A 12,835-nucleotide genomic window follows, 5' to 3' on the forward strand; every position below is an offset into this window, starting at 1 on the left:
CACCTTGACCTGCTCAGAAACTTCTTGAAGGTTCCTTGAATAGACGATCTCTGGTCTTGGGTTGACCTCTAAAGCTACCTTGAGTTTCTACTGGACTGTAGGCTGAAGATGTCTTTAAAGAGACGACTGCTGTCAATGTTGTTGTGCTGTGTCTACTGTGTGGCCTCGCTGTTTTGCCTGAACCCAAACCGCAACAACTGCGTCTCCATCGGAGCCCGGTGAGTCTGTGTCAGTATGTGTGTGTAGGAGTGTGTATGTGTGTGTGTGTCTGTTTTGCTTACGTACACATGAGGGGGCACAAATGTCTTGGTCGGGATAGCCAGCGTGTCAGTATAGTTACTGAGTGTGTGTGTGTGTGTGTGTGTGTGTGTGTGTGTGTGTGTGTGTATGTGTGTGTGTGTGTGTGTGTGTGTGTGTGTGTGTGTTTGTTTGTGTGTGCGTGTGTCTGTATTGCCAATATTTGTTCTAGTTTAATAGAAAATGTATTACACAATACAGGATACACACAGAATAGGGGTTTTGGGTGTAGTTCAGTTTCAGTGTTTTCCTTGCCTTAATGGACTTATTGTACAATGAGTGAAAGGATAAGAAAGTCAGATATCATAGTTCAATACATTTACAGATATTGATACAATACTGTATATCCACCTGAGCTTTCAGTTGAACTATTTATGTGTCTGGCACCACTCACTGCCCACTCCTTTGTGTTCTTTTGACAAACCATTGCAGGAATCTGGTGACAGTGGTCCAGCAGCTGTACCAGCGTGTTATGAGGCTACTGCGTACTACTCTGTGATCCGGAGCTGGAATCCCGAAGCCCAACACCTAAACTGAGACACTGTCCTGCCCTGCCTGGTCCCCTGCTACTGCCACAGAGATGATGAGCAGAGCACCTGTCAGTGTCACACACAGAGCAAGAGGAAGAATAGTGTTCTCAACAGTCATGGATTGTGGACTTTTTATCACCTGAACATTTGTAGAGATCCCTCTTGCCATTACAGTTCTCTGTGATTAAGAGGGGGATAGGATTTTTACAAAATGTCTATTTTTTTAATGATGCATATTAATATTGTAGAAATCATAGTGGGCCTGTTGTGCGAGATGCGAATGAGGTGGAATGGACGCAAACATACCTGTTTTAACTGTGTTTTCAGGTTTCACTTGTGATTCTTGTGGCTATAGTCTGCTCCCTTTTTTTTAGGAAGAGTGTTGTCATGGTGACAGAAGCTTTTCATTGATATCTCCATGGCTGAACGTCAGCTCAATGATAACACCTTAGGCAATACTTATAATACACAGGCCATACAATTAACTCATTATGCTGTGGATTTTACATTTTGGCAGCTGTCCATAGCCATAGTAATGTGGGGTGCAGTGCAGTTGGTCTTTTGCACTGTGGGAGGAGGCTGAATGACTAACTCCAGCACTGTAGTTAACTGGCTGTGCATGCAGAATATTATTCGCAGAGCATCCCTTTTTATATTTAGCTATTGACGAAGAAACATACTTTTGCAGAGTATGAATGAGTATGAGCATATTTTTGCATGTGGTGCAGTAAATGCAGTGTGCATTGTGTAGAAGTATTTGCTGTTGACTGCATGGACTTTGGGTTAGTTCCCCTTGTTTCCCCTGCATGACCATATTAGTGTTGAAAGGCAAAGTGTAGGAACAGATAAAGATAATAATGTCATTCATTTTAAATACTCTTGTGAAAACTTTGAGCAGTTATTTCTACATGATGATGGTCAAAGACTGAATGCATGGAGGAGCTTTGTTCAGTGCAAATACAGGATGTAAAAGAGATTTTCTGCTGAATTGATGTGATTGAGTTTTGAACTTGTTAAATCAACTGCACTTAGTGCAGTATGTGGTATGTTCTTGATCATGGAAACATATGCTGTCTATGATTGAATGCTTAAGGTATATTTTCCTTGTGCAAATAATTGAGGATGTGTCTAATGAACTTGGACAATTTGAAACAATTACATGTTATAACAGTTGAGTCTTTTATCATGCTGTAATAAACTTAACATAATAACAAACTTCACATTTCTTTCCATAAATGTCCTTAATGTTACACGCTTGTTTCTTGTTTCTCCTTTACACATTGTACAGAGTAGAGAATACGTCATACATTGAAGAGATAGAATTACCTATAATTTCAAAAGGAGTGGGTCTGGCTGTAAAAAACATTTCTCATAGTATGTCTCTCTGGCAAATGGAAACATAAGGCACACTTGACTTTGAAAGGGGGTGTTGCATCACTATCGCCCACCCATTTGGTTCGGGAAGCTTCCGGTCCCATCAGTTCCTGTTTCTGCAAATCCGCTAGAAATGGAAACCAACGTCCGCTAGACGCCGGATAACTTTTGTGCTGTTTTATTTGTTAAGTTACTCTACTTATTGTTGAAGACATGGAAACCAAAATAAAATAGCAGTGCAAGACTTATTTTTTTTGTACATTACAGGTAGGTGTCATTGTGGGGTGCTGCGACTGTAGAAAGATAAGCTTTGACTCCTTAATCATTTCCAGAAGTGTCAGCGAGCTAACTCCCGCTAGCCACATGTCAGCAAGCAATACGGGGTTGCTTGGCAGTGATCAACAGGTTCTGTAAAATGCACCATTTCTCGGCTTGTTTAACTATCATTACAGATATATATATCTAGTTATCCTCTCTTTCATACAACTTGTACAACTAACGTAGCTAGTGATCACCTTGTAACTAAAACACCGCACGACATTGTCACTACACCGGGCTGGCTCTACCCATAAATACGGGCGGGGAAGAAGCCATTTAAGCCAATTGGGACCCTTTAATATTTGATTGATTTAAATCACAGCCAATGAAAACCCTGAAGAATTGTGATGGCCCGTTCATGAATATTTGACACAGGCGTCTCTTTCCGGTGCAATATTCTAGGATGCTGATGTTGTGAGATCAGTAGCTTGTAATAAAATCTGGAGCCACGATGTTATATTATGTGCGATTACAACAATTTGTTTATTTGTATCTCGGCTGCCTGCTGTTGTTTTTAGCGGGCCTCCATCAGGTCGAAGCAGCCACCGCTGAAATGGCCAACATGAACTGGAAACCGTTCATCTACGGAGGGATGGCCTCGATTGTCGCAGAATTCGGTACGTGATGCCGCACCATACCGTTTAAAAGGCTGATACTGTATCTTGCTTTTATTGCATGTGTTTATTGCATTTTCCCATATATTCAAGAATGATGCTTAACGACTTCACGTTCAAAGTAGACAAACTGGGAGATGATTTGCAGTCGTCTCATCTCTTGAGATGGCGAATGGCATCAAATGATGAATGATGCATCACATAATTAAGGATGCCACATCAACGATGTAGACCTAATGATGCAACTGTGCACAATAGCGTGCAATAACAGATATAGTAATAACAACCTAATAGATAAACTAGCTGGGCCTCTTGAGAAACATTCTGAATGCAATGATATTGAATGCCTTGCATTTAATGCACTGATATCTCATTCATTGTAAAACACACATATCCCTCAGAACATAGGCCTACCTATCTGGATGGCAGACTGTTCATGTGATGTGCAATTACAGCTTTGTTCTTTACCATACTGACTATGATCTGATCTGATCTCTGAACCGTATTATAATCGTCATGATTCTCTGTTGTGTCCCCAGGTACGTTTCCCATTGACTGCACAAAGACACGGTTGCAGGTGCAAGGCCAGTGCCAGTACATGGAGGTGCGCTATCGGGGCATGTTCCATGCCCTGTTCAGGATCGGCAAGGAGGAGGGCATCAAGGCGCTGTACTCTGGGTGAGAGAGAGAGAGTGAGAGAGAGTGAGAGAGTAGAGCACTACTGTTAGGGGTTTTACACACTAAAGGGCCGACCCAAACCATACCGTGCAGGCTCAGATATTTTCCTTTCACATTGTCTATTCCAGCACTGCCCCAGTAACTATGGTAGTTAGTACATATCTTGACCAGTACAGCTCGGCCCAGTACAGCTCAGATTGGCTACAGTATGGAGTGTACATTAGGGTTTACTGTACATGTTAGACTTGACACTGGAGCTCAGAGAACATAAAGCACTGCAATCAATATTGGGCTAGTGCATGTTCACTCTGCATGGAAAGGAAACCTGCAGGAATATGGGTTTCAAGGGTGCAACCTCTATCAGGTAATGTACAGCATATATACATTTCACACACAGTTGTAATGCAGTATACAGGATATTAAATGATGTTTACATTGCTTTATTACACATGAACACTGCTATGCTATGCTTAAAACATACTGTACATGATGTCACTGGTCAAGATTACAACAGGATCCTAGCACTATCTTTTGAGAATGGCAATAAATAACTGGGTAGGTAATCTAAGCTATTTGGCCAATATAAAGAAAGTCTATGCGGGTTCTGTTGCAGTAGGTCAAATGAGTGTGCAGGTGCACAAAGCCAAACAAGTGAAACAGTGTAGGAGGAACATATTCCTAAGAACACAGTTTTATAATGATAGGCCCTAGTCTAAACCAGCTCCGCTATCCATTAACTTCATTAAATCCGTTACCAGGACCTTTGTTAACCCCTGAACTCGTACAATGGAGTCTGGTAATGTATATGAGAGCCAGGGTGACCTTGATGGGCGAGCAGGTAATCTGAGATAAGAGCACCAAGCCCTTAGGAATGTACTGATTGTTGATGGTTGTTGGCTGTGAGACGTTTTTTTTCCAAAATATAGGTTTTGTCACTCTGCTCTCAGTGAGTCTAAAACAATGAGTAACTATGGTCACTAACTGCACAGCTTAAACAAAACACAGGCCATGGCAAGAAAGGGAAGTTCTTGATTTAGGGAGGCACCCCTCATATAAGCCTTTAAGTAAGTGCCTGCCAAAGTGTGACAGTTCTGATGGCTGTAGAATGTGCCTTGAATATACTGTAAGTGGAGCACTCATCACTTAAACAGAAACTGATGTCCCAATATTTCACCCGTCTTTGACCTGTTTTTTATTGACAACGCTCTCCCATTCTCTGTGCAGGATTTCCCCGGCCCTCTTGAGGCAAGCCTCATACGGGACAATCAAGATTGGCACTTACAACACACTGAAGAGGTTATTCGTGACCCATCCAGAAGGTGGGTTTCATTGACTCCTCATCACCATTAGGACGTCACATTCTCCTTGTGCTTCTCTTTCCTCTGCGGTGCTTCCATTCTATTTTGTTTTGGCCAAAACATCAGTGGTATTTCCTGGGGACTGGTTATACACCTGTAATAATGAGGATATGACTGATTTTAAGGGTAGCATAGTTGCCCAGACACACTAATCTAGGTCTGTTTTTAGGATCGGAGGATTGAGAAGCTGATCCTAGATCTGTGCCTAAGGGCAACATCTGGTTTAGTTGTACACAAGGGTTGGTAACCTGTGTCTTGTAGCTATTCTACCCTTCGCTCTCTTCACAATGATTTGGCATCAGTTAATCATTATATTTAAAAGCTGATGTATAAAAGCAGAAAAAACATTTTCAGTCTAGATGAGTTTCTTTTGGATGATTATCTGTCACATTTGGTCCACTGTACTTCTTGTCCCCAGCTAAATTAGTTCTGGGGTCTGACCTCACAAACTCTCATACCAGGACCAGGGCAGGACAGTGAAGTCACCCCTTTGCTGCCAAGTATGTAGTGTTGGGGGTGGGGGAGGGGAGAGCCTGGCTGGCCAAACTGATAGGGTAGAGGGGACAACTGTCAGCACCTAATGTGACCTCACCATATACTGTTTATCAGCACAGAAACATAATGAAAAAGGGGTTTAAATAATACCTGTAATTTCCAAACATAGACCATTATGATTAAACTGTATAACTTGACACTCCCTTCATATCCAATACTGATTCATCAGTAAAAACTTGGCGAGTGTTTGGTTTCTTGGCCTTTCAGCTGACTTGCCATTTTCTTGTCACCCCTGTCATCAACCAAAATAGATGTCAGGCAAAAAAATACGTTCTCAAATACCTGTCCAGACAGCTTGCATTGACGCAGATGTCTGAAAATAAGGAGTGTGTGTAACTACCGTCACTAACGCCCAAACCAAACGAGAGAGAGAGAGAGAGAGAGAGAGAGAGAGAGAGAGAGAGAGAGAGAGAGAGAGAGAGAGAGAGAGAGAGAGAGAGAGAGAGAGAGAGAGAGAGAGAGAGAGAGAGAGAGAGAGAGAGAGAGAGAGAGAGAGAGAGAGAGAGAGAGAGAGAGAGAGAGAGAGAGGCAAAAAAAAAAAAAAGCACTTGAGTTGTCAGTTGCATAACATTTTCCCACAGAGCAGCCGGCGCCAGCGTGCATCTTAGTGACAGGAAGCAATCTCCAATGAGAGACTCTCTCAGAGTATTTACTCTACAGACAATTAGAGGATTATTTGAACCCCTGCAGTAGATGGTCTGGAAAAAAAAAAAGAACAGAACTGTACTGGGTTAACTGACCTGGGGGTCAACTGACCGGGGTTGGTGGGGGGTGGGGGGGGTTGGTTTGGGGTGGGGGTGGAGCGGAGCACTCCTTTTATCTGTGATATGTGTTGTAGAAGAAGAATCTCTACTCTGTATTTTGCTTCTTCACTCTGCATGCTTTTTGCCAGGTTGTGCCACTGTGTTTTGAATGCTTATTTTGATACAGGCGTTGGTTTGCCTGGTGGTTGGGGGATCGAACGCCCGTTCTCCTGCCAAAAAAGAACGGCGCGAGGACCACACTAACTATTGGTCACATTGATCAAGGATCACTGTAACTATTGTTCTAAACTCGATCCATTTTCTCCTCCTCCTCCTCCTGTATCACACTACTTCCACTGTAGATTTTAAAACCCGGTGACTAATAACGGTAACAATCTCCTCCTAACACCCAACTGTAATAATAAACGCTAATAAAGGTCCCCATCCATGTAAGTGTTCAAAGCTGGCACTAAGGACAGAGAGTAGTCTCACTCTCGTCTAAATACAGTCGTAGTACACTAGTGATACGTTTCAAAATGATGGCAATCCAAATTGCAGAGGGATCTAGTCATTATTTGACCCCATTAGGCTACAGTATGGGGTAATGAATAGGATAATGCCTCTTTTTTGTAGATATATATATTTTTTTTGCTTATGTAGGCTTTCTAATTCTTATGATTCACTTGATTACTGCATGTTTGTGTGATTCTTCTTAGATTTATGTTGTCTTAATTGATATAGATCATTCAAAAAAAACAAACAATATTGTGCAGAATGACAGCCTCTTATGTGGTACTATACTATCTCTGTCTTTCTGGCATTTCTCTATCTTGTGTGTCTGCGTATTTGGTGATGTTGAACTGGAAGTGTGACTGTGTGTACTGTCTTTAACCCCCCCCCCCCCACACACACTCACAGATGAGACCATGGTAATCAACGTGTTCTGTGGAGTGGTCGCTGGGGTATTGTCCTCCTCCTTGGCCAACCCCACTGATGTTCTCAAGGTAAAGATGTCTCTGATGGAGTCTGGGTGCCTGACTGTCTCTGCATTAAACAAACACTATAAATGAAAGGAAACAACTTAAAACACACCTTTTTTTTTGGTTATCATATGCTTATAAATCATATGCTTATAAAACACTGATTTAAGGTGAGGGATTTGGCCTGTTGTAGGTTTCAACGGTGATAGAGGAGACACTGAGCTGGTAGTCTGACGTTGTTTGGGTTGTGTACTGATGTGTCTACAGATTAGAATGCAGGCCCAGGGGGCTCTGCTGCAGGGCAGCATGATGTCCAACTTCATCAACATCTACCAGACAGAAGGGACCCGGGGACTATGGAGGGTGAGTCTGTCGCGGTGTGGGTGTGTTTTACTGCCTCTATGTCATTGTTGCGGTTTACCTAATGGATCCATCCTATGAAGTGAAACTGGTTAGTTTTCTTGCATACACAGGAGGTGCGATTGTTTTGTTTTTTTAATCTCCCCACAGGGTGTCATTCCCACAGCGCAGCGGGCGGCCATCGTAGTAGGAGTGGAACTCCCCGTCTATGACATCACAAAGAAGCACCTTATCAGCTCTGGCACCATGGGAGACACCATATTAACACATTTCATGTAAGTTCTGGGGGATGGATCGCATTGGCATTCACTGGCCATTTTGTGCCAAAGCACTCCACATCTCCTTTCAAAGTATGACAGTTGCCCAGTCATAAACAACCCCCTAGCCTCCATATCCTCTCCTTCTGCTCTATTGCTTACACCTATGCAATTCAAAAACTGTTGTCTCCCATGTCCCCATGTGTGTCTGCAGTTCCAGTTTCACGTGTGGCCTGGCGGGGGCGCTAGCCTCCAACCCGGTGGACGTGGTGCGGACGCGTATGATGAACCAGCGCGTTCTGTCGGCGGGCCCGCTGTACAAGGGCACGCTGGACGGAGTGATGCAGACGTGGAAGAACGAGGGATTCTTTGCCCTCTACAAGGGCTTCTGGCCAAATTGGCTGCGGCTGGGGCCCTGGAACATCATTGTATCCTTTCCTTTCTTATGTGTTGTTGTGAGCTGAGGTAATCTCCCTCTCGGCTCTTGGCAGGCTCTTATTATATTGCTCCAATTGTCACTTACAGAAACAAAAGGTGTACAAAAAGAAAGTATATGAACAAAAGGCAAAGCTGTGTTCTTGTAATGGCGCTCCTCTCCTTTACCTGTGAGTCCACTAGGGGGTGCCAAATACCTATATAAAGTAGGCTAGATACAGGTAGCAGTTCAATACATGTCGATACATGCACATTTTTTTGTTGTTGTCTTAGTTTAGTGCCATATTTGATACAGCACTCAAGTGAATTTTAGAAGCTAAAAATTGGCAAGGACTTTGGCTAAGGCAGGCAACTTAAAGATGAAACTCCCCAGGTGTGTCACAATGTGTTGTTGTCCTTAACCAAACCTTCAGTTCTTCATCACATTTGAGCAGCTGAAGAAACTCCCCTTATAGTTGGACCAGGAAGTGGGCTCTCCTTCCGTCGGACTAGAGTGTATGGGGCGAGGAAAACACCACAACACTCCAGCCCTTCGTCCTTGTTACATTCACAATCCCTCCCTCAAGTCACACACAATATACAAGTGTTATTTTACTTTATTTTACTTGTAATATTTATTGTTGTTTTATTTATTTTTTGTTCAACTTTTAAAGGTTTTTTTTTTTTTTCCTTTTTTTTTCCTTTTTTTTTTTTAAGTATGCTTCCACACATTCAACTCACTCCTCAACCACCCTTGATGCCCCTCCTGGCAGCTAGGTGTTAGGTTGTAGCAGAGGATGAAAGCCCAGTTGTTGGGGCAGAAATGATTCGCTTGGTATGCTCTCCAGCTTGCTGCCATGTTGTAGTGAGCGAGTGGGAATATGAGGAGAATTGCTTTGGGAGAGATGAACTTAATCTTGAGACCTACTCAAGCTTTTTAGAGGGATGTGGAACGGGCTTCTGATGTGACTTGTCGTAGTTATAATCACATCTTCACTGCATGAAGAAAATGGCTGTTAAACTGGAAGGATTGGCATGTGCCTGTCCGATGGTTTGAATAATGTGTACACTGTTTTTGGAAGAGTTAGTTAGAGGAGAATGCATTCGGTTGTGGGCTGTCTGAGAGAGGAACTCAGGATAACAGTGAGGCTGTCCTGTGTGGTCATTGGTCAGTAGAGGAACTCAGGATAACAGTGAGGCTGTACTGTGTGGTCATTGGTCAGTAGGATGATGAGACAGGGAGAAACTCTGTTGTGATTACTTGAATTCAATCCAAATTTGAACCAAAGCCACCTGTGGATAGAGTGACTTTATTTTCTGTACGTTCACCAACACCCAACCCAAAACACTTGATACGTTGTCGACGCACAAATCCTATACTGTACAAAAACATTGTTACCTTTTCGTAGAAATATTTGAAATTTTGTTTTGACTTAGACTTTTTCCAGTCTCCTGCATTGTGAAGCAGAGATGTCTGCTGTTGTCGATGACACCCACACACATTAATGGGAACACTTAGGACATTTTGAAGGACCTGACTGGTTGTCATGGTGATTCCCATAGCGTACATAAATAATATGTACAGACACGCACTCACAGAGATGGATGTACAGTATCATGGCAGGCAAGTCTAGTTGTACATAGAGTCAGTTAATTTAAACTTAAACTATTAGAATTTTTGTTGCCTATTTTTTAGGTTTGAGTTGCACCTTGAATGGAAAAGGCCTGTCGAAGGACTACCTGTACTGTAGGGTAATGGGGGGGCCGCAGTGCCAAAGTGTTCATATTCATAGTTCTTCCTGTACTGCTGCAAAGCTCTAGTTAATAGGTCATGTGGTTGACATGGTACCAGGAGAACTGCACTGTTACGTACATACTCAAGCCTTACACTTTTCATTTCATTACCACTTTTTGCCTGTTTCTGCTCCTCTGACTCCTCGTGTGTCTTTGCCATGCTAAGTTTTGTGCTTTACTTAGTTGTACTTACTCAGTTTAGTTGCAGCTTTTAGCTACAGATCGTGTTACGCTACATCCATGTCTTATAGCCTATTGGCGTTTGTGACTAGGATTTGAACCCACAACCTTTTGGATAGTACAGTAGTGCATTGTTCTCTCTACAATGCCACCAGTCCACTGCTAGATTATTAGGTGTGAGATGTGGATGTTACTGTGTTGATAACTGAAACAGATGGCCCTCCATTTCTTTAGAGTTGCTTTCGAGATGCTTTACTATGTTACTTCAGCAATCATGTTTTCCTGAGCCGTTTAAAAATTAACAAATACATACTGAATTACTATGATGATTTAATTTGAGTAATAACAATAATGCAAGCTTTATTCACCAATTCATTTGTTGCTTTTTGCCTTTCAGAAGTTCCCTCCAGTGGCTGATGAATAATGACTTTTGTTGTGTGCATGTCTTGGTTCACCCAGTCCAGCTAAGGGAATCCCATTGCAATCAATGGATATACAGTACATTGATTTATGAGCCAGTGCTTGTGTTGGCTTTTAGGTTTTCTCCTTCAGTTTTTATCTGTGTTGTCTTGACCATGATGATTTCAGATTCATAATGAAATTAATTCATAATGAAATTAATTCATATGCCTTTTTACCCTAAGAATCTGAATGTACTTTTCTTTGAATTTTGTGTTGGTAATTTAAGTGGCCTCATCTGTCCACTCCACTGGCTGTCGTAGTGGGAGGTTATTTCCCCTCGTAATGCATCAGTTGTGTTGAAGAGGCTTTTATATTGGCTAATATATTTTGTAAGCTTTACTGGAAATTACATTTGTTTTTAAGTATAACCAATATTTAAATTCTCATTATGTTGTTTTGTTTGTCTTATTTGAAGGAATCGAAGTCACACATTGAGTTATTTATTTTATTTTTTCTAACCCTAACTATTTTATAGTTTTAATCCTTTGCCCCTTCATTAAGTAATGCTGCATATTTGACATACTTCTCTATCTCTCATTCCTGCTTAAACACTAGGCGATGCTGACTGCATGCTTTTTCTTATGGGCACGTCCAGTTTGTAAACAGCATGGCTGTTCTCTTTTATATCATTTTTAAACAGTTGATTGACTGCAAATATTCCATTTTGGATTGTCCTCCAGTTTGCCTTCAATGCTTAGAATTGACCACAAATTGATCATGCCTTTCTTCAGGCTCAAACCTATCCCCCTACCTTGTTACCAGCATTACTCAGAAGGCCAATGACACTTGTTCCCTGGCTATGATACATGCACCTTGGTTGGCGTACCTAAGCATCGGTAGCCCTGAACAGGCTAGTATGTTACTGAGGCAGCCGCTTTTCTATTCTTCTTCAGTACTGTGAAATAGACAGTTTTAAAATTGTCCCAACATGTTCACCATTCGACCCCTTGGGGGTGAATAGCCTTGCCCTACTGTCACATCTTTGCACCACAGTTCATCTGTGTGTGTTGTTACCATTGTTTTATCCTGACTGCTGGAGTGTACGAACCTGCTGGCTGGAACACTGTTGAGTCAACTTTTTAGCCCGTCACATTTCCTGTTCATTTGCACTTTCATCAAATATCTGTTGAAAATGTACATGTATTTGCAATCATATTTATGATCTTTTTGCTTGTTTAGTCGATTGACTGTATGGTTGATTATGTGTAAAATATTTTCAGTGAGAGATTGGATTTGGCTTTATATATTAAAAAAAAAGAAAAAAGAATAAGTAAATGTACACTGAAATAAAATATATCCATTGATTGTTTCAATACACTGATTGTGCTTTACCACACAAAGTTGGGTGGTTGCTTGGAATGTCTGCTAAAGTGCTACACAATTATTATCTCTTTGAATCAGTGATTTTATACTGCCATCTCCATATATTAGAATAGAGTACTATATGTATATACAATCATGTATTGTATACGTATGGCTCTGCTGCAGGCTATAGATGAACACATAACAAGTAAATAACACAAGTAAGAACAGTAAAGGGAGTATAACCTGAGGATACATCCAATACATGAGAAGAGTAAAAATGCTACTTTTATGCTAATTATAGCTGCGTTGTACCCATGCCCATTACATTTGGCTGACTTCAAGGGGAAGAACAACCCATCTTTAAATACATTTGATGGCATTGAATGGTAAGTTATTGCTTTTATTTACTGTAATAGAATGCATTGATAACATCCCCATAGTATTTTCCAACAGAACACCTTTGGGATGTGGTAGAACGGGAGATTCACAGTTTGAAAGTGCACCTGAAAAATCTGCAGGAATTACGTGATGCAATCATGTCATCATGGACCAGAATCTCAAAGGAATGTTTCCAACATCTTGTGGAATCAATGCCATGAAAAATGTAGGCTGTTTT

General features: G+C 41.6%; 1 protein-coding gene across 1 annotated transcript; it reads left to right on the forward strand.

Moving 5' to 3' along the window:
* The first annotated feature begins 2,332 nt into the window (after window positions 1-2,332).
* slc25a14 (solute carrier family 25 member 14) lies at window positions 2,333-11,288 on the forward strand. The gene is made up of 9 exons (XM_083665444.1): window positions 2,333-2,468; window positions 3,038-3,136; window positions 3,673-3,811; window positions 5,036-5,130; window positions 7,386-7,471; window positions 7,715-7,810; window positions 7,958-8,082; window positions 8,279-8,492; window positions 8,913-11,288. Exons 2-9 carry the CDS (start codon window positions 3,073-3,075, stop codon window positions 8,952-8,954), a joined length of 861 nt encoding a protein of 286 aa, XP_083521570.1. The 5' UTR covers window positions 2,333-2,468; window positions 3,038-3,072; the 3' UTR covers window positions 8,955-11,288.
* Window positions 11,289-12,835: the final 1,547 nt, after the last annotated feature.

The sequence above is a fragment of the Argentina silus genome (assembly GCF_951799395.1).
Source record: "Argentina silus genome assembly, chromosome: 2".
Lineage (NCBI taxonomy): Eukaryota > Metazoa > Chordata > Actinopteri > Argentiniformes > Argentinidae > Argentina > Argentina silus.

What these genes read in the sequence shown, in the direction of transcription:
- slc25a14 (XM_083665444.1), top strand. Translation starts at nt 3,073, where the DNA reads ATGGCCAACATGAACTGGAAACCGTTCATCTACGGAGGGATGGCCTCG. An exon ending in ACCCCACTGATGTTCTCAAG is followed by an intron (nt 7,472 to 7,714) that starts GTAAAGATGTCT and finishes ATGTGTCTACAG; the next exon opens with ATTAGAATGCAGGCCCAGGG. An exon ending in ACCATATTAACACATTTCAT is followed by an intron (nt 8,083 to 8,278) that starts GTAAGTTCTGGG and finishes GTGTGTCTGCAG; the next exon opens with TTCCAGTTTCACGTGTGGCC.